General features: G+C 36.1%; 1 protein-coding gene across 3 annotated transcripts in view; it reads right to left on the minus strand.

The window, feature by feature from the left end:
• Positions 1-20,960, minus strand: part of DMD (dystrophin) — a 2,119,021-nt gene that overhangs the window by 544,698 nt on the left and 1,553,363 nt on the right. For all 3 annotated transcript variants that reach the window (XM_045089435.1, XM_045089434.1, XM_045089436.1), the window contains exons 53-54: positions 20,467-20,678; positions 253-407 (exon numbers count right to left, since the gene is read on the minus strand). In XM_045089435.1, coding sequence (XP_044945370.1) covers positions 253-407; positions 20,467-20,678 — 367 coding nt within the window. The remainder of the gene's footprint in view (positions 1-252; positions 408-20,466; positions 20,679-20,960) is intronic.

A 20,960-nucleotide genomic window follows, 5' to 3' on the forward strand; every position in this document is an offset into this window, starting at 1 on the left:
TTAATTATAGCACCACCTTTGACACTGTGGGCAAGTCACTTAATTTCACAAGTCTTCAGGTCCCTCGTCTTTAAAATTCTAGAGGATTTAGGATTTAGGCAAGCCTGCAAATTTAGTTGATATTTGTCACCTTTGATCCTCTGAAGCCCCTCCGAAGCAGGATTAGGGAAATAAAACTGCGTGGTCCACCCAGTGTCACCACCTATCCATTGTGACAACCAACACTAGTTTCAGAAATAATGTTGGTCATACCTTTTATGAATGCTTGCCCAGGAGGCATTGATGTTCTCTGTTATCATGTGGACTTTTCTGGTATCATCTGCAGAATAATCCCGGAGAAGTTTCAGTGCCAAATCATTTGCAACATCTACATTTATCTGCCACTGGCGGAGGTCTTTGGCCAACTGCTGCGGATGCATATGGGAAAGAAAATGAATGTCAGTTTTCTCTGAAATCTTAAATTGCAGTTTCTTAAAATTTTTTATAAATAGGTTTTGAATCCCCAGGTCAGAACATGTCTACATGATAACTTTTAATCTATCATGTCGTTTAGTCAATCATGGTTGTATAAACTAACCCACTTTTAATGACAAAACTTTTCAAATGCCGCATCTTGAGCAATACTCAGTACCGGGTATTTCAATTTAGTGACAATTAACTTGAAATCAACTGGGCTTTATTATTTTTCTCATGGGAGAGGATGAACTATAAAAATAAGCTCATGTATAGTTGTTGAGTATGGGATATATACCAAAATTTGAACGGAAAAACAAATCTCATGTATTTCTTTCCCTCTTCATTAACTTGTTGAATTGTTTATGTAATTAGTGCCATCTACTGGCATTCAACTACAGCTGCATATAGAAATATCACACATCAAAAGAACAGTACTGTTATCCTACTTATGAATGTTTTTGAAAGATGAGTTTATTCATAATACTTTAATAAATATTCTCCTTTTAAATTAGAATAACATTTCAAATGTAAGAATCTTGCTAAACCAAATGACCTGTGTTTTCTTGTTTGTCTTTGACAATTGAGTATTATCAAGCTCACTTGATAGTATCACTCGATACACCACATATAAAATAAGTAAACCAATAACAGGTTTATCTGGAAACATAATTAACCATGGCTATAAGTCCATGGAAGTAGATTCTAAGCATTAAGATGATATTAAATAGTTAAGATGGTCATATCAAATCCAACATAGTAGGTTAAGCCACTGATAAAGGGACAGAGGAACAGGAATAGGCAATTCAAACAAGAGGAAGAACAAAAGATTTCCATTTTAAAAATTAACTTAAAAAACAGAGTATTAAATCAAGATGATATAATTTGACACCAATTAAATTAATAAAATAATAAAACCCAAGCTGGAAAGGCTGTGGTAAAACTAGCATATTCACATACTACTGCTGGGAACAGTATCAAGCAGGACAATCTGGCAATAGGTATCAACCACCATACAAATGCTTACTCCCACTGACCTACCAATTATACTTTTGGTATTTTCTCCTAATAAAATATTTAAAAGAAAAGAAATACATTATAGGAATAAAGAGCTTCATCAACTAATATAGTACAAAAAATGAGAAAATTTCAGTGTTTCATGAGAAAACTAACACAATACATCAACCCAATGGTCTAATGTGCAGTAAATGTGCACCAAAGTCATACATAACAAATAAAACACAATTTCTAGCTATACTGTATTTCTTAAATCTGTAAGTCATGAATTAGAAGGGGAATACAAGAAATTGAAATGAACTGATGTTTCTGAAGAGTAGTCATTTTTGTTTTAATATTTGTTCTTTCATGCTGGTATGCTGTTTATATAATAAAATCAAACAAGAGTTATTTTAGCATAGTTCCAGTATGTTTGGGTGGACTCCTATTCCTTGAAAATGTATAATGTACATATAATCTGGCATTTCCTCATTCACTAGAACATCCTTTTCTTGACTCAAAAGAAATAATTGCGTTTATTGCATAAAACAAAGAGCCAAATAATCCAATTAGTACCGAGCATCTAAAGCCAATATCGCTAACTTTTGAAAGGAAAAAAGGAGAAAGTTTTTAAAGATGTAGAGAATAGTTGCTACACTACAAAGCAATTAAAATGTATTCTTGTGGAATGACACTGCCTTTCCTTATGTTCTCATTTTATCAAGCCCTGTGGTTCATATTTTCTACATTTTGGAACCTCACACTATTCAAAAGCCTTTCTGAGGTGAATCATACCCCCTGAAGGTTTTTGCTTTCTAGAAATATCCTAAGGTACAAAATGACCTTTCCATCCCTTCCTCTCCTTACTTAAGCCAACCCTACAGTGTTAAAGTAATATGTACTTGTAACTGGGCCTTCTTATCCATAAGATGGTGTCTCCATTTTTAAAGAAGAGTTTATTATTCATCATCTATTCAATCTCTAATTGGTAGTATAAGAATGCATGAAACTGAGACCTATGACTTGGTTACCTTTTTCCAAGTTAATTTCTTTTTAGGGAGACTTTTTTCTATTAAAGAAATATGATAAAGCAACATTAGAGCACATACATTTATATATAAAATCTAAACTAAAATTTTGATAAATGTAATTACAATCACTTATTTTACCTAATAATATTGGGAGCCAACCCTCACTCAGGGGTTGCTATTTAAAAAGTCTATAGGAAGAAGGATAGACTCTTTGGTTCTAATCTACAGATCATAAAAAAATACCCAGAAGTTTCAGTTGAAAACTATGCTTGAATTTTCCAAAATCTTGAAGGAAATATCAAGCGAAAGATACTTTATAGTAAACAGGTAAAAGAGTGAGGCTCAATTTCAAACCAGAGCTTATTGATAAACTTTAATTCTTGACAGACAAACAAACAAACAAAACCACAACCCAATAAGCAATATATTTCTCTTCAAATTTGTATTTACATTGATATTAAGATTTTTATACCTATAGAAATGTTGACTGAGCTCTAACCCTCACTGTATATACTGCCCAGGTTTTATGAGGATGTAGGATTAAGAAGAAGATATCCGCTGACCTTGAGCAAAACTGAAAGGGCAAAGGCCCCTTTTTCAACTCTAAGGTTCTCAACAACAGCGTTCTTTTCTCCCTTCTTAAAGACATTTCACCTGAACAGACGGTTTCCCTTCCTCCTAAAATAGTATGTTGACCAACCTGCATTTTAACCAAGTGTCTTTCAGACTACACACAATAACTTTGACCAGTTTTGCCTACCACTGTGAAATTTACTACTGGGATAACTCCAAGCCACAGAAGGAGTGTAAATTCAAAAATACAATAGAATTCACACACGCTCTTTTTTATTTCTGAATTCCATTTACAATGGTATACACTACAGGGAATTGTTTGTATGGTGATCACAGTGTGTGAAGAAATTTGAAATACTGTGAACACAAGCCTATAAAAAAAGATGACTTTTGTGGGTGCATATATATGTGGATGTGTGTTTTCCATGAAGAATATAAAATGCTAAATCTCCAAAAGATTGTGTCCCCAACCGGGAAAGAAATATTTTATATTCAAACCTAATACAGTGCTGCTGTTAATACGTGCTTGGTATTTTATACACAGCATTTTAGGCAGAAAAATGACTGTCAGCTATGGGACAACCTGAATTAATTTCAAGAACTTTGAGTATTAAAAATTTTTCATTTTAATGTTTGTCTTTCCTCATTTTTTATTTGTAAGAATTCTTTTTAGGAATATGGACTCTGTGTGGGAGAAAACAAGGAAGAAAGAGAGAGAGTAGTTAAAAGTTTCAGCCTGTTGTGTTTGGATCCTAGTTTGATCACTTCCTGGTTATGTGACAAATGGGAAAGTTAATTGTCCTCTTTGTGGTTCTGTTTCCTTCTTCCTCAAATGGGTGTAGTAACAGCATTTACCTCAAATATTTTCATGGGGGTTCATTAAGAAAATCCAGGGGATACATTCAGAATGGTGACTGGCACATTCAAAGAATTCAATTATTCTGATTATTACTACCCTTTATATTACTACTACTACTACTACTACTACTACTACTACTACTACTAATTCTACTGCTATTACTACTATTTTGAATGAGCCACACTGTATTCAACACAGGATAAGCTTCTATTGACCTCAAAGCAAGGGACTCACTGTTTTATAGACCTTGTCAGTAATGCCATAGCTTATCTAAAAGACTTCCTTTAATTCAGGAGATAAATAAATGTGAGTCCATAGACTTATAATTAAAAAATTTCAGTTGAGTGTTGTTGAGGTTTTCTTATATAACATGTTTTGGGATGGTCACCTACAAATGAAATTACCATTTGTTCCAGATGAACCTGAGTTTAACATTTTAATAACCGTGACTCAAAGAAGCTTCATGAAAGGCAACACAGAGTAATGAAAAGGCATTTTCCCAGGAAGTCTTGTTTGGCCATTGTTTTGCTGTTTGATCTTAAGAAAGTCATTAACCTTAGGAGTCCCAGCTTTGTTGTGTGTAAAATAGAATGGAGTGGCTTACTCTGCCTATGCCTCAGGTTTGTCATGAGGCCAAAATCCAAATAAATCTGCTCGGAAAATTATAAAATAGGATCCTAATGTATTTATGGACAAAAAGTTCTACATATTAGGTTTCTCTGTTTTGTTAAGATACTGTGTCTGCATACATGAACTAAGAAATTCATTAAAAAATCTACCTCTGTGAGCTAACAGTGGAAGAGCTTCTTAGCTTTTAGATCCCTTCTTTGGCAATCTCCTACTCTACTCAATATTGCAGATGAACTAACCCCTCGGGAGAAGAGAATGTCCCAGGATTTCTTGTCAGTTGGCTTCTAGATTGGTTAGGCCAGTGAGAGATCTTGGTGGGAAATGGAAGAGGAGGAGAAGGGGGAAACTCAAGTATATTTTCTCTTTCTCTCTCCATGGGCAGAGTCTTCTTCACGTTTCCATTTCTTAAGGGACAGCCCCTCCCTTTGTAGTGTCAGGACCCACTGTGCTGCCCCCACAGTTATTGAGTAAGCACCAGGTGATTCCAGTTTCTGGACTTTGGTAACATTGGTTGGCCCTTTGGCCCTTGAGGTGGCCAACATCTTCCTGATATTGCCAACTTCCGGGCTACCCTACTGTCTCCTACTGGGTTTCTTAGCTCTTCCATTAGCCATGGAACCACTCATCGGTGTTAAATTTCCTCTGAAATATCTAGCGTGGTTTCCAGACTGAACCCTGATGGTCCAAACTGGAAGAAATATCACAGCTTAACTTAACAAGCACACATTTCATTAAACAGAGATGATATCTAGCATCTTTCTTTTTAGTCTCAAAAGAAGAGATGACTAGTGCGATGGGAAGCAGATTCCTCTGTCTGGACACTCATCTATTCTGGGATATTTATGTCTTTTCAGTCTCTTGTCTCTCTGCAGGGTCTTTCTCCACAGCCTTCAAACATGAGTCCTCCTCCAACCCCTTCATCTCCAAACAACAACAACAACAAAACCTACACCCTGTCCTTGTCTTTCCTTTCATAGTTAAGCTCCTCAGAAAGCAAATTCTCATTGATTACATTCCTGCCCCTGTACAACTCATCAAAATCAGGCTTGTGCCAACACCACCCCACTAAAACTATTCTGACACATCATTGGGGTAAATTGGATTAGTGGCTCCGATTCTTTACTCCTCCCTGTACTCCATGTTCTTTGCTATTTAACTTCTAATGTCTTGCTACAGGCAGCAGAGGTGAGTTCCTGGCCCTTGTCAGTGATCTTGGCCTTATGACTTGTTTTTCCTAATCCTAATGGGGTGTTTATAGAACTGATACAAGAGGGGGCTTGAAATGTGCTCCTGCAGTGTGGTTAGCCCTTAATGTGTTTCAGCTACCACCAAGAAATAAACATCCCTGGGGCTACCCTGATCATCCCTGGTAAAGGAAGAGTGACCTTGGAGGGAGCCATCCCAACCAAGCTGCAGCATGAAGCAGTGGCACCCCACCCAAGCTGTCAACTCATTAAAAAGTACATGTTTACTGTTGTGTGCCACTGACATTCTGAAGTGTTCTGGTATGCAGAATGTTTGCGAAAATAGTTAACTGATACAGTCACCAATGTCTGGGGTAAATCTTAGGTTCTCATTTAATTTATTTGCAGCAACTAGTGCTACTGGTTAATCCCTTCTTGAGATTCCATCCTTTCTTAGCCCTCTCTCTTTGGGTCTCCTCTCAAATCTCTTGTGATTTCAGTTGTTCTTTTTCTATCTTTCTCTTAAATGCTGATGTTCTCCAAGGTTCTGTCCTTCACCCAATTTTTTCCACCTGTAGTGTAACTGACCCTTAACTGGAAGAGGAAACAGAGAGCATACCCAAAGAAGGGTTTTATCACAATTTTCTCCTTAGCCAAGTAATCTACCTCCACTGTCACTGCCTTAATTTAGGTTCTCATTATTTCTTGGTTGGATTCTCCAACAACTTTTTATTAGCTCCTTTCCTCCACCTCAAACCAGTCCTTCCATCCCCAAAGAGCTGCTCAAGTAATATTTTGAAATACGAATAGAACCATATCACTCCTCTGTAAAAACTTTCAGTGGCTCCCTCTTACCTACCAGACAAAATCTAAACTTTCTCCTTAGATTATGAGGCTCTCCAGTATAGGACCCCACTCACACATCCACTTTCATCTTTTGTTGTCCACTATCCTTTTCCTTTTCTCTGACCCAATACCATAATTGTCCATCCGATAATATGAAAACCTCTGAAAGTTTAAGTGACTTGTTGATGACAAAGCTAATCAGTGACAGAGGCATCACAAAAATGCAAGTTTCTTGACTCCAGTATTCAGGGTTTAATCTAGCTAAAGAAGATACACTTCCATTTAAAGGAATTTAACATAAATGACTGAGCTTATCATAACTGAACACCAAAGAATGTAAAACAGTCTCCTTCATGATTATAGCATGATTGGAAAATTATTTTGTATAATAAAGTAAGACATTGGCAAACAAAGACAGCAGAAAAAACACAGATTTGGTTTATTAAAAAAAAATCACTAAACAATTCAGTCCTAAGTATGAATTAATGTTCTATAATTCTCTATTGGGAAAAAGAAACACTCTTTCTTGCTTGTGTGAATTAAAATGACCTATAAAACCTCTTTATGGATTTATAATAGAAATGTTAAAATATCTGTAAGGAAGCTATTTCAAAAGTAAAGCCTCTCACCATTAACTTCACTATTCATCTATTAAACCTCTGACATTACCAAACATCTCTGTTTCAGAAGCTAACACTCTATACAGGAGATACTATTTAAGAAAATGGCCCTCATTTTCCAGCTTACTGGAAATGATTAATCTTTCCAATAGCTTTGAGGACTACATACCAAAGTTGTTACTTTTTTGTCCTTTCAACAATGACTACAAGCTGAGAGCAGGCTAGTAAATGTGTTATCGGCCAACCCATTAGAGTTCCATTATTTTCTGTCTTACATGGCTTCATGTAATGAATTTTCATAATTAAACTAATGGCATACAATTTATTTTCCTCCCTCTTTACTTTCAGGCCCCATTTCTCTTCCAGCTTCTTTGGAATAAGTTTTATACAAAAAGAAGGGAGGAGAGCCCTCCAAGTACTTCATTACCTTAATTTCATTATGACATTTTAGAAAGCATTCTCTTTATCTGGGCTTTCTCTTTAATTTGCTGACTTTATTAAAAGGCTTAAGTAGTGTTGTAATTAAGAAATCACCCAGCTACCCCAGGCATCTAAGAGAAGTCTGGTTGAGAGGATATGGAAATGGTTGGGTGGAAATTACTCCAGAGAGAATGCCAGATGATAGATCTCTACAAAGTGGCATTTTTCTTGGCTATTTTTCAAACCCCGTGAGCCTACTGTGGTATAATACATTATTGTCCACAAACATTCAGTGCCTTTTCAAGCCATCCGCACCCCCACTGAACTGGGGATGGCTATGTAACTGATTATGGCTACTTGTCACTTTCAGGCAGAAGGTTTATGAATTGATGACATTATTCATGTACCCTGCCTCCTTAATCATGGAAGTATATATCAAGACCCAGCTGTTATCAGCCTTGGTCCCTGACTGACTAAGCTCAGTAGAACCCTCTTGTGAATCTACAATGGACATGTAACATGAGTAAAATATAAAGTTTGTGTTGAGCTTCTACATTTGAAGGTTGTTAGTGTGGTATAACTTGGACTATCCTGACAGGTATAGCTAGTCAGGTACAACCCTAACTCCAGAAGAGTCATCTAACATCTCCAAATAATATGAGGCCAGGGTGAGGGATAGAATAAGCTAGTATAATGATTCATACAGAAGAGGTTCTGTTGCTAATATGTATTTCAGAAACTATGTTTCTAAAGCAGTTTATAAACTTGAAGAGACAAGAATAAGATCTGTAGTCTTAATGACATGTAGACATGCACCTTTTGAAAGCAACTTCGAGATATAATTCACATAACATAAAATCTACCCATTTTAAGTGTATAATTTAGTGTTTTTTAGTATAATCAAAGCCATCACCACAATCTAATTTTTTAAAAGATTTATTTATTATTTTAGGGGGTTGGGAAGGGGCAGAGGGAGAGAGAATTTCACGCAGACTCCCCATGAGCCCAATGTGGGGCTGGATCCACAACCCTGAGATTATGTTCTGGACTGAAATCAGGAGTTGGACCCTGAGATCATGACCTGAGCCAAAAATTAAGAGTCAGACGCTCAACTGACTGAACCACCCAGGCACCCCCACAATCTAATTCTGGAACATTTTCTTAAAACCCAAAAGAAACCCTGTACCATTAAGAGTCACTTTCCATTGTCTATTTTCTCTGTCCCCTAGCCTTTATTGGATATGTCATACAAATGGACTCATACACTATGTAGTCTTCTGTGATTGGCTTCTTTCACCCAGCATAATGTTTTTGAGGTTCATCCATATTATAGCAGGTACCAGCACTTTAATGATTTTTATTTCCAAATAATATTCCATTGCAATATACCACCTTACAAAAATCATTCCTTAGTTAATAAACGTGGGTTTTTTCCACTTTTTGGCTATCACAAATAACTCTGCTACAAACATCTGTATAAAAGTTTTGTGTGGATGTATGTTTTTATTTCTCTTGGATACATACCTGAGTATGGCACTGTTATGTCAGATATAGTTTCATGTTTAATATCTATAGGAACTGCTAAACTTTTTTCCAAAGTTGTATCATTTCACATTCCCAACAGCAATGTATGAGGTTTCAATTATTCCACATTTTTGTCAACCTCATTATCATCTTTCTTATTTCAACCAACCTAGTGAGTATGAAATGGCATGTCATGGTTTGCATTTGTATTTTCCTAATGACTAATAATACTGACTATCTTTTCATGGGCTTATGGTGCATTTGTACATCTTCTTTGAAGAACTGTCTTTTAAAATCATTTGTTGATTTGTAATGGGTCTATTTTTTAGTTCTTGTTGATTTATAAAGTTCTTTATGTATTCTGGATACAAGTCCCTTATCAGATATTTGCAAATATTTTCTCCCATTCTGTGGGTTATCTTCATACTTTCTTTATATCTCTTGCAGTACAAAAGTTTAATTTTGGTTGCTTTTGGTGTCATAGACAAGAAAACATTGTCTAAGTCATCATACTAATATGTTGTCTTATAACAGTTTTAAAAGTTTTAGTTAAAAAAAAAAGTTTTAGTTCTCAGGGCACCTGGGTGCATCAGTTGGTTAAGTGTCTGCCTCTTGATTTCGGCTCAGGTCATGATCTCAGGGTCCTGGGATTAAGCCCCCTGTTGGGCTCCATGCTCAGCAGCAAGTCTGCATGAGGATTCCTTCCCGCTTCTTCTGCCCCCTCTGTTCTCTCTCTCTCACTCTCTAAAAATATATATATTTTTTAAAATAAATTTTAGTTCTTATAGTTAGCTCTATCATAATCCATTTTTGAGGTAATATTTGTGTATGGTGTTACATGGGGTCAAACTTCATTATTTTGTATGTGAATATTTAGTTATCCAAGCACAAGGGTTTAAAAAGACTATTGTTTTGCCATTGAATTATCTTAGCAATCTTGTCAAAAATCAATTGACCTTAAAAGCAAGATTTTACATCTGGATTTTCAATTTTATTTCGTCAATCTTTATTTCTAGCTTCTTGTCAGCACCATATTGTCTTGATTCCGGTAGCTTTGTAGTGTTTTAAAATTGGGAATTGTGAGTCCTCTGCTGTTTTGCAAGGTTGTTTTGGCTATTCCTTGTCCCTTGCATTTCAGTAAGTATTTTTAGGATCCACTTGTCTATTTATGCAGAAAGACCAGCTAGAATTTTGATGAGGATGGCATAAAGTGTATAGATCAATTTGAGGTTATTGCTATCTTAACAATATTAAGTCTTTTGATCTGGGAACATGGGACATTTTCCCATTTATTTAGGTCTTCTTTAATTTCATTCAACAGTGCTTTGTAGTTGGTGGTATATAATTTGCATTTTTTTAATTCCTAAGTATTTTTTCAAATATTTTATTTATTTGCTAGAGAGAGAGAGCGAGAGTGAGAGCAAGAGCGAGCAAGAGAGAGAGTGCAACCATAAGCAGGGGGAGCATCAGGCATATGGAGAAGCAGGCCCCCTGTTGAGCAAGGAGCCCAATGTAGGACTCTGATCCCTGGACCCTGGGATCATGACCTGAGCTGAAGGCAGACACTTAACCGACTGAGCCACCAGGTGTCCTGTATTTTTTTTTTTTTTTGATACCATTATAAATGGAACAGCTTTCTGCATTTCATTTTTCAGATTATTCATTGCTTAAATATAGAAAAGCAAATGATTTATGCATTTTGGTCTTATAATCTGTAAACTTGCTGAATTTATTCATTCTAATACTTTTTCGGTATATCCCTTAGGATTTTCTGTATACAAGATCATGTCATCTGCAAATGGATTGTTTTATTTTTTCCTTTCCAATCTGGATGACTTTCATCTATTTTTCTTGCCCAGTTGCTGTAGCCTGAACTCTATTATAGTGGTAAATAGAAGTGGAGAGGGCAACCATCCTTACCTTGTTCCTGATCATAGGTGAAAGCATTCAGTCTTTTACTGTGATGTTAATTGTAGGCTTTGCTCAGATGCCCTTTATCAGGTTAAGCAATTTTCCTTCTGTATTATTTTCCTAGGACTTCCAAGACAAAGTATCACAAACTGGGTGGCTTAAAATGGCAAAATGTATTGTCTCACAGTTCTGGAGTCAAGGTGTCGCAGGCTACGCTCCATGTAATACCTATAAAGAAGAATGCTTCCTTGCTTCTTCCTAACTTCTAGGGGCACTTGTCAATGCTCACTGTTTTTTGTCTTACAGTGGCAACACTTTTCATCTCTGCCTTTGATGTCACCTGGTATTGTCCTTATGGTGAGTGGGTAAGTGTCTTCACATGGCATTCTTTTCTCCATGTATGCCTCTTTTCCTCCTCTTATAAGGACACCAATCATATGTGATTAAGAACCCAGCCTGCTCCAACCTCATCTTAACTTAACCACATCTGCAATGACCCTATGTTCAAATAAGGACACAAATAAGGTCCAGGGTTTGGGCCTTCAACACTTTTAAGGACACACTATTCAGCCTACAACACCTTTTATTAGTAATTTGTTGAGTGTGGGTTTTTTTTTTCCCCATGAAAGGGTTTGGATTTTGTCAAATGCTTTTTCTGCAACTATTGAGATGACTGAATGGATTTTGTCATTTATTCTACTACTATGATACATTATAGACAGTCCCAACTTATGATTGTTTGACTTAGGATTTTTTTTCACTTTTTAATGGTGTGAAAGTGACATATTTGGTGGAAAGCATATTTAAAATTTTGAATTTTGATTTTTTCTAAGACTAATAGTATGCAGTATGATATTCTCTCATAATGCTGGGCAGTGGCAGTAAACTGCAGCTCCCAGTCAGCCATGTTATCTTGAGGGATAAGCAACTGATACATTGATAACCATTCTGTACCCATATAACTGCTCTGTTTTTTACTTTCAGTACAGTAGTCAATAAATTACAAGAGATATTCATTTTATTATAAAACAGGTTTTGTGTTAGATTATTTTGCCTAGCTGTATACTATTGTAAGTGTTCTGAGCACATTTAAGGTGGGCTAGCTAAGCTATGTTTGTTAGGTTAGGTGTATTAAATGTATTTTTGGCTTATGGTATTTTCAACTTTTGATAAGTTTATTGAGACATAACCCCATCGTAAGTCAAGAAAAATCTTTATGTTGATTCAGTTTTGTATGTTAAACTAACCTTGTATTCCTGGAATAAACTTCACTTGATTGTCGTATATAGTCCTTTCAATATGTTGCTGTATTAGGTTTGATAGTATTACTCTTAAGGCTTTTTGAGTCTATATTCATGAGATATATTGGTTTCTAGTGTTTTTTTTTTCCTGTCATATCTTTGGTTGGGAAATATTCCTTTCTCTTCCATGTTCTGGAATAGTTTGTGAAAGGCTGTTATTAATTCATTTTTAAATATTTGGTAAAATTCACCAGTGAAGCCATCTGGGCCTGGGTCATTTCTTGGGAAGAGTTTTAAAATTACTGATTCAATTTATACACTGGTTATGTCTATTCATATTTCTTATTTCTCCCATTCATAATAACCTCTTATAATCCTTTTTATTTTTATAAGGTTGGTAGTGGTGTATCCTTTTTCATTTGTAAGATTAGTAATTTGAGCTTTCTTTCTCTTCTTTCTTAAATCATTCACCTAAAGGGTTGTCAATATTGTTGATCTTTCTAATAACTAACTTTTTTTCCCCCAACAACTAACTTAATTCTTTTGATTTTCTCACTTTTCTTTCCTTTGTTTCATTGATTTCCCTCTAATTTTTATTACTTCCTTTCTCTTCTTGCTTTAGGTTTAATCTCCTTTTTCTAACCACTTAAGGTGGAAGATTGGGATACTCATTTGAGATCTTTCTTCTTCTTTTCTTGTTTTTAGAGAAGGAGGGAAGAGAGGCAGAGGGAGAGAGAATCTTAAGAAGGCTCTATGCCTAGCATGAAGCTGATGTGCGGCTCCATTGCACAACCCCGAGATCATGACCTGAGCACAAATCAAGAGTCAGATGCTTAACCAAGTGAGCCACCCAGGCACCCCAAGATCATTCGTTTTCAATAGTTATTTACAGTTATAAATATTGCTCCAAACATTCATTAGATGCATCTTATAAGTTTTAGTATGTTCTATTTTTATGCCCATTCATCTCAAAGTATTTTTGCATTTCTTTTGTGATTTCTTTTTTGACCTATTATTTAATAATGTACTGTATCATTTTCTCATAGTTGTGAATTTCCCAAATTTACGTTTGTTATTTCTAATTTCATTTAATTTACTTATGGCTAGAGAATCTACATTATGTGATTAAAATCCCTTTAAATCTATTAAGACTTGTTTTATGACAGCATATTCCTGGAGAATTTTCCATGTGCAATTGAGAAGAATGTATACTCTGTTATTCTTGGGTGGAATGTTCTATGCGTGATTGTTAGGCCTTGCTAGTTCATAGTGTTTTTCCAAGTCTCCTATTTCCTTATTGATTTTCTGCCCAGGTTATCCATTGTTAAAAGTAGGGTACTGAAGTCTTTGTTCTTGCTGAACTGCTTATTTCTTCCCTCAATTCCATCAGTTTTTGCTTCCTGTATTTTTTGTTAATTATCTTTTTCTCCTTTTTCCTTGGTGTGGATTATCCCTATTGACCAAGTTCTGCCAGCTCAGATCTAGTGTTGAGCTCCTCTAGTAAAAATGTTAATTATTATACTTTTAAACTCCATAATCTCTATTTGGTTCCTGTTCATAATTTATATCTCTTTATTGATAGTCTCTATTTGGTAAGACATGCATGCAGCCTTGTAGATCCCCCAGGAATATGTCAGAGGTTTTCAAATACCTCTGAGGACATCTCATTCCCCAAATCTTCCTTTTCAGTTTTTTCCTAGACCACGATTATCCCAACTGATATCACAGCCTCAGGTGGTTACTATTTAAACAATGCTGCTGTTTGTTTGGGATAGACACTGTGGGGATAGGGCTTTTTCTGGGAGTTAGTGCAAAGTCAGTCAAATAATAAATGACAAGGCCTTGTGTATAGGTTTGTTCTAGGGAGCTGCAAGACAGGTCAAATAGTAATAAAGCTCTGGGAATGAAATGGGTCTTTCTGAGGAACTCCAATCCTGGTCTTCCCTCTCTAGTGGCTATAAGCCTGCTGATTCTCAAAGCTACTGTGGAGCTGGGAGAAAGTGATGGAATAGGCCAAGTTAAAAAGCCTCAAACCCTGCTGTTCTTACTGAGGTTCGGCAGTTTATAAAATGCTGTCAACCTCTGGTTAATTTCCAGAGTTCAGAAAAGGCAATTTTGACAATTCTTGCAATTTGTTGCTTTTGTGGAGGAATATGTTTACAGACTTGCTACATTATATTTTTGAGCATGATATAAGTTAGACTATGAAAAGGAAACAAGGTAAAATATGGTGTAATCAGAGCATAATACTATTCAAGTCTTGGTGACTGTGCATTAAATATTTATATAGTATAGCAATACCTGGGGAAACTAGCCCATTACTTCCTCTACTCTATCAGTGATGTAGGAAACACTCTGGCTGCAAGCTTTGAGAAGTTTAATAACTTTATACATACTTTGGGAGAAAAAGTACAATTAAGTTATTGATTCTTTTTCTTTAATCATGAAGAAATTGTAGGTCCCGACAAGAAGATTTCTGATGCTTTTCATTACAGTATCAGAAATCCAAACCTCACACTACCAGTGTGAATCAATTTGCTGATTTAATTTTGTGCAAGTCAAAAAGTAAATAATAAAATATGTGGAGGAAGAACTCAGCTTCCACTACTGTACATATCCTTATGGCACATAAGGATATGATCTAATTCCACCCATCCCACCAAATAATTTAAAACTGCAGTGTTTTACTTCCATATTTGAAAAAAGTTCTTCATTAGCTCCTTTCCTAGTAAAATTATTTGAGATCCTCAAATACTAACTGTATTTACTATATATAACAAATTCACTTTTAAAATTAATTACTTGATTATAGTATATCTATCTTTCAAGTTCCCTAAAGAATGTCTTCAAAACACAGATATTTTGCAACCTTGGAAATGTTTATTTAATAATTTGATAAATTATTGGATTTCTCGCCTCAGATAGTTTTAAGTATTATAGAGCCAAATCAGCTAGGCTCAAACAAGATTTCACTTCTCTATTGAATTCATGTACTCTTAGCTCAGCCAAGCACAAAACAGCTAATGCCGTCACGTTTGAAAAGCTTTTATGCTGAATTTGACACAAAAGCAATCACAAAGCAGACAAAAAAGGAATTTCTCTTTCAAAAGCTGAAAGGGGAAAAATAAATGAAAACTCTGAGCCTGGATAAATCTCTCTTGACACTGGAAAAGAAAGCTTAAAATCATCAAGAAATAATTTTTCCAAGGAATTCACTGCCAAGTTTGGGCCAATCTTAAAAGCCTGGGGAACAGGTTGTGAAGTCAACCAAGATTCTGCCAAATAAAATAAATCCCATGATGACCGCTGCTGGCAGTTTTAGGTGCCAATGTCACACCATCTTACTTCCTATGAAAGTTAAATGGCATCATCCCTCATAGGATTCTGTCATAGCTTATTGGCAGGGAGTTTGATTAAAATGGAAATCCTGTATGATTTTTCCCTAACATCTGTCTTTTCACCTCAAAAAAAATTATTGTTTTACTAGGGCCATGGCGAAGATCAAATAAAGCCATGTGGTTCACAGAATTAGCTACTTCCTCGCATTATGTTTCTGTTTCCAAAAAATTAAGGGTTCTGTGGGAGAGAAACTACATATATTCTGGACATCTCTTAATGAACTGCTCATTAATCATCAACATGATGGGCTGCCTATAGCTTGTTCTTTTGATAAATCGAGACTCTCTCATTGCCATCTCCTTCCAGCCTGACCATGCTTTCAGATGGACTGTCCCTGGATGCTATCTGAAACTTGATTCCTCTCCTGTGATGGGCTTGTTCTTGTCCCCATCTTTTCTCTGCTACTATTTTTTAAGCAAGAGGAGGAGGCTATCTGAATGTCCAATCAGTAAGGAGATGGTGAAGGGTAGAACTTAATGAGATACTGTGAAGTATTTAAAATGCTAATTATCACAAGTTATAAAGCAACATCTATAGGTATTTATGTAAGGACATTAAGTTTAAAGTCAGAATTCAAAATTTTATCTCCATCATGAGGATAATGAAAGTATGTAGATAAGAAATGGAAGAGATTACAAAGATGAGCAATGATGAATCACAAAAATATCAGAATTGTAGATGAATTTTCCTTTAGTTCAGGTACAATGACTGGTTTAAATTTTCAAAGAGTATAATACTACTGGTGCTTGCTTTGGAACCATTTCGCTGTGACAGTGAGGGTAGTCATCAGTGACGTTGCTGCAAGGGAGGCTGGCTGGTTTAATCACAGCTCTCCGCCTCTGTAGACACAGCCTGATGATCGCCTTACGAGGCTCACCAGCTCTCTTGCTAATCTTAGGCACGGAGACTCAGAAAGAATTTATGGAACTAGGAGATTCTGTTCAAATTATCCAATGCCTATTTATGTCTATTTTCATCTTTTCTTCATAAAAGAAAATTGTAAGAGATAAGCCAGCTATTACCACTCAATAGTGATAATGTATTAGACACAAAGGCCAAATCTCCATTTTATATACTCCCTGAATTTTAGAGGAATTAAAAATTGTAGTTTCATTAAAAAGAAGCTATAATTTGCAATTTTTTTTTTAGTTTTTCATAGTAAAACAGAATATGAAAGCCTCTCCCCAGTATACTGTTTCATCATTTTCATTTCCCACTTGTTGGCTTATCAGTAATGTGATCTTATTTGTCAATTCATAATTACAGTTGTCTCCTTTTCTGATCTTCACAGTGTTTTCTTGATTTGTTTTAGTCACGTAGAAGATAATGGGTAGAAGAGAAAATCTGTGAGGTCATCTGCAAGATTAATTGCTACACATTCATATCGTAACTCTATGATTTTTTTAAAAGATTTTTTAATTTATTTACTTGACAGAGATCACAAATAGGCAGAGAAGCAGGCAGAGAGAGAGGAGGAAGCAGGCTCCCTGCTGAGCAGAGAGCCCGATGTGGGGCTCCATCCCAGGACCCTGGGATCATGACCCGAGCCAAAGGCAGAGGCTTTAACCCACTGAGCCACCCAGGCGCCCCGTAACTCTATGATTTTTAAGAAGAGTTTCTGAACTTCTCTAGGCTTCAATTTTCTCACCCATAAACTGGGAATGATAATAGTTTTCATGGAAGATGCCTCAGAGGGTAAAATTAAGCCAATATATATATAAAATGATTAGCACAATTTTTACAATGAACAAGTACTTTCTAAATATTTGTATTAGCATTAGGATTACTTTTAGCTTTAGCATATGTCATTTAGGGAATTGATGGAAAAAATACAGCTTTGGTCATCTTTAGATAATGAACATACAATGAAAGTGCAACTATATATATATGTATATATATGTATATATAATTATGTATATAAAATTATATACATAGTTGAATTCATAACATATAACACAAACAAAAACATCAGTTCCTATAGATAATGGCTGAGCCATTTTTATGATGTAGTTTTAGACTGACATTTGAAAAGCAGTTTTTTTATTTTGAAAGTGTGACAATGATAGCAATTATATCATCTTGTCTTTGTTTTAGGTGTTTAAAACATAATGACTTGTTTGGATGATGAAATTGTTTTGTTTTATCCTTTCATATTTTCTTTTACCTTTCTTTTCATTTCTTATTTAAAGCCCCTTGCTTTTCTAGGGGCTACAAAACCCTATTCATTCTTGCCATCACTTTAAGATTTTTGTAGGTTTTGAGATTCCTCATGTGACAACTTGCAGTCTTCTTGCCTTTATCAAATTTATCACAATATGCCTCTCATTTCTCCTTTCCTTATTCTAACTCAAGGGTCCAGCCCAAACCCTTTTCCCCTGTTAATTCCTCCCACCAGTTAAATGCTTTCTTCCAAGATCTGCTAGATTCATAGAATCCTCAGTTTTTGGACAGGAAAAAGAAATGGTATAACATACTGAGTACCTTATGGATAAGACCCGAGCCTTCAAGAACAGCTGCATGAATTTTATTCCACAGTCAAACCAAGAGTTGGGAATATCACCATTAGAAATTCCTATGCCTTCTATGTTCATCCAAAAAAGAAAATCCTAGTGGCAGCAAGCATCTTGTGAAAGACATAACTGCTTCCAACAGAGGTAATGATGAGTCTGTAAAATCCTATGTGACTTTCTAACATTCCTGTCATATGAACAAAAATCTTATTCTCATAGCAGCACAGCTCCTTTGGAGAAGTAGCTAAGGCTGAGGCTGGCTACAAGCTCATTAGCTCATTATTCCCATTTACTCTTCCTGATGTTAAGCTGGGAACATGTTCTGGTCAATGGGAGGTAGGTGATGCACATAATTTCCAGGCCTGTCCATAGAACCCCATGGATAAACGGGCCACATTCTGTCTTACTCTCCTGCAGTGACTGTGGGCAGCCCTAAGTTTAAGATGATAGTATCACAAAACTGGAAAATCCTGGATTCCTTAAGTCCCTATTTATGAAAGGGCTCTCAGGAAGTGCTCGTCAACCTCCACTGGAATTCATCTTTATTATATTAAACTATTGAGGTTTCAGGGTTTTTTTTTTTTTTCAAATAAACCTAGCATAAATACATATGCCATGTAGCTCAGCATAGCCTAAACACTGACTCATTTAGAAATGGAAGTCACTTCATCCAAGAAAACCACAATATAATTTTTTTTTCCTCAGATGACATAGCCAACTTGTGATTCAGCTAATTGTTTAGCAGAAGGCCTTTTTCCACCAGGAAAAAAAAAATCTATAGAGGGTTTCAATAAAATATTCAATCTAATCATATTCTCACTGTGTTACTTCTCTGTTTAGCATTTAAGGTCTTTCCCAGAACTATGAGGTTTGAAAGAATAAAAAGCATGTATGGCACCAGGCATGATGCTTGATAAAACATAGTGAACAAATATTATTTCCTTTCCCTTTTCTCCTTCTTTTATCACAATGAGTTCTACACTCTGAAGTGGACAGATATATGATGGAGTTTGGGGGGAAAAGAAGAAGAGAAGGAAAAGAAAGAAGTAGGGAAATAGGTCTGAAGGTCAAAGACCTGGAGGAGAATGTAAGATGACCCCTCATCCTTGCCTTATCTTAACACTTCCTCTCCCTTCTCCATTCAGGGCCCTACTTAGGAAGGAAAGGACCCATTACTTTTTCTAGGAAGGAATTAATTCCAAATGACTGATTTTATGCTATCACACAAGTATGTATATCAACTATGAAGTGATCTCAAAAGATGGTGTAATGTGAAAAACAGCCTATGATATCCGGATTAAATAAAATTAATTTTAAGACTGATATTAGCGATGAGTTTTCCTCTAATCTCTATTTTGGCTACTGTGAGCCTGCAATTGCACTACTTGGTCTTTACCCCAAAGATACAGATGTAGTGAAAAGAAGGGCCATCTGTACCCCAATGTTCATAGCAGCAATGGCCATGGTCGCCAAACTGTGGAAATAACCAAGATGCCCTTCAATGGACGAATGGATAAGGAAAATGTGGTCCATATACACGATGGAGTATTATGCCTCCATCAGAGAGGACGAATACCCAACTTTGGTATCAACATGGATGGGACTGGAAGAGATTATGCTGAGTGAAGTAAGGCCAGCAGAGAGACTCAATTATCATATGGTTTCACTTACTTGTGGAACATAAGAAATAACACCGAGGACATTGGGAGATGGAGAGGAGAAGGGAGTTGGGGGAAATTGGAAAGGGATATGAACCATGAGAGACTATGGACTCTGAAAAACAATCTGAGGGTTTTGAAGGGGTGGGGGGTGGGAGGTTGGGGGAGCCAGGTGGTAGGTATTACGGAGGGCACAGATTGTATGGAGCAGTGGATGTGGTGCATAAACAATGAATTCTGTTACACTGAAAAGAAATTAAATAAAAAAAAGCCTACTGTTCATTTCGGCTTAAATCTAGTTTCCTTTTAATAAATTTACATTAAAAATCATTAAATTTAGGGACGCCTGGGTGGCTCAGTGGGTTAAAGCCTCTGCCTTTGGCTCAGGTCATGATCTCAGGCTCCTGGGATCAAGCCCCACATCGGGCTCTCTGCTCAGTGGGGAGCCTGCTTCCTTCTCTTTCTCTCTGCCTGCCTCTCTGCCTACTTGTGATTTGACAAATAAGTAAATAAATAAAATCTTTTAAAAAATCATTAAGTTTTAATCTATGGTTATAATTTTATCCACTATAACTGGCATTTTATTTTAGGAACATAATCATGATACCAACCTTGGTTTCTGTGATTTTCTTTTGGATTGCATCCATTGTGTAGGGAGCCTCCTTCCACGACTCAAGCTTGGCTCTGGCCTGTCCCAACACCTGCTCAGCCTCTTCTTTAGCTTCTAGCCATTGTGTTGAATCCTTTAACATTTCATTCAACTGCTGTCTCCGGTTCTGAAGGTGTTCCTGTACTTCATCCCACTGACTCTGAATTCGTTCAACTGGAATAGAAGGAAAAATGAATATATAGGAGTAAATGCTAGCCTGGAGAAGACCTTTGAATCTTAACCTTCAAAGATGATCTCACTTTTCACATAATTTATTTTAAAAATTCTTCATTGTATTACAGATAGGATAATGGACAATAGAAATCCTCACTTTTTCCAATGGCAAACATGAAGTTAAGTTATCTTCCTTAAGGTAACCTAGAATATCAGTTGTGTATATAAAAATTAAACTCTCTCTATTCTCAATCCCCTGAGCCAAATATGAAAATCTTTTAG

The sequence above is a fragment of the Mustela putorius genome, unplaced genomic scaffold (assembly GCF_011764305.1).
Source record: "Mustela putorius furo isolate JIRA1106 unplaced genomic scaffold, ASM1176430v1.1 tig00003836_pilon_pilon_pilon, whole genome shotgun sequence".
Taxonomy (NCBI): Eukaryota; Metazoa; Chordata; class Mammalia; order Carnivora; family Mustelidae; genus Mustela; species Mustela putorius.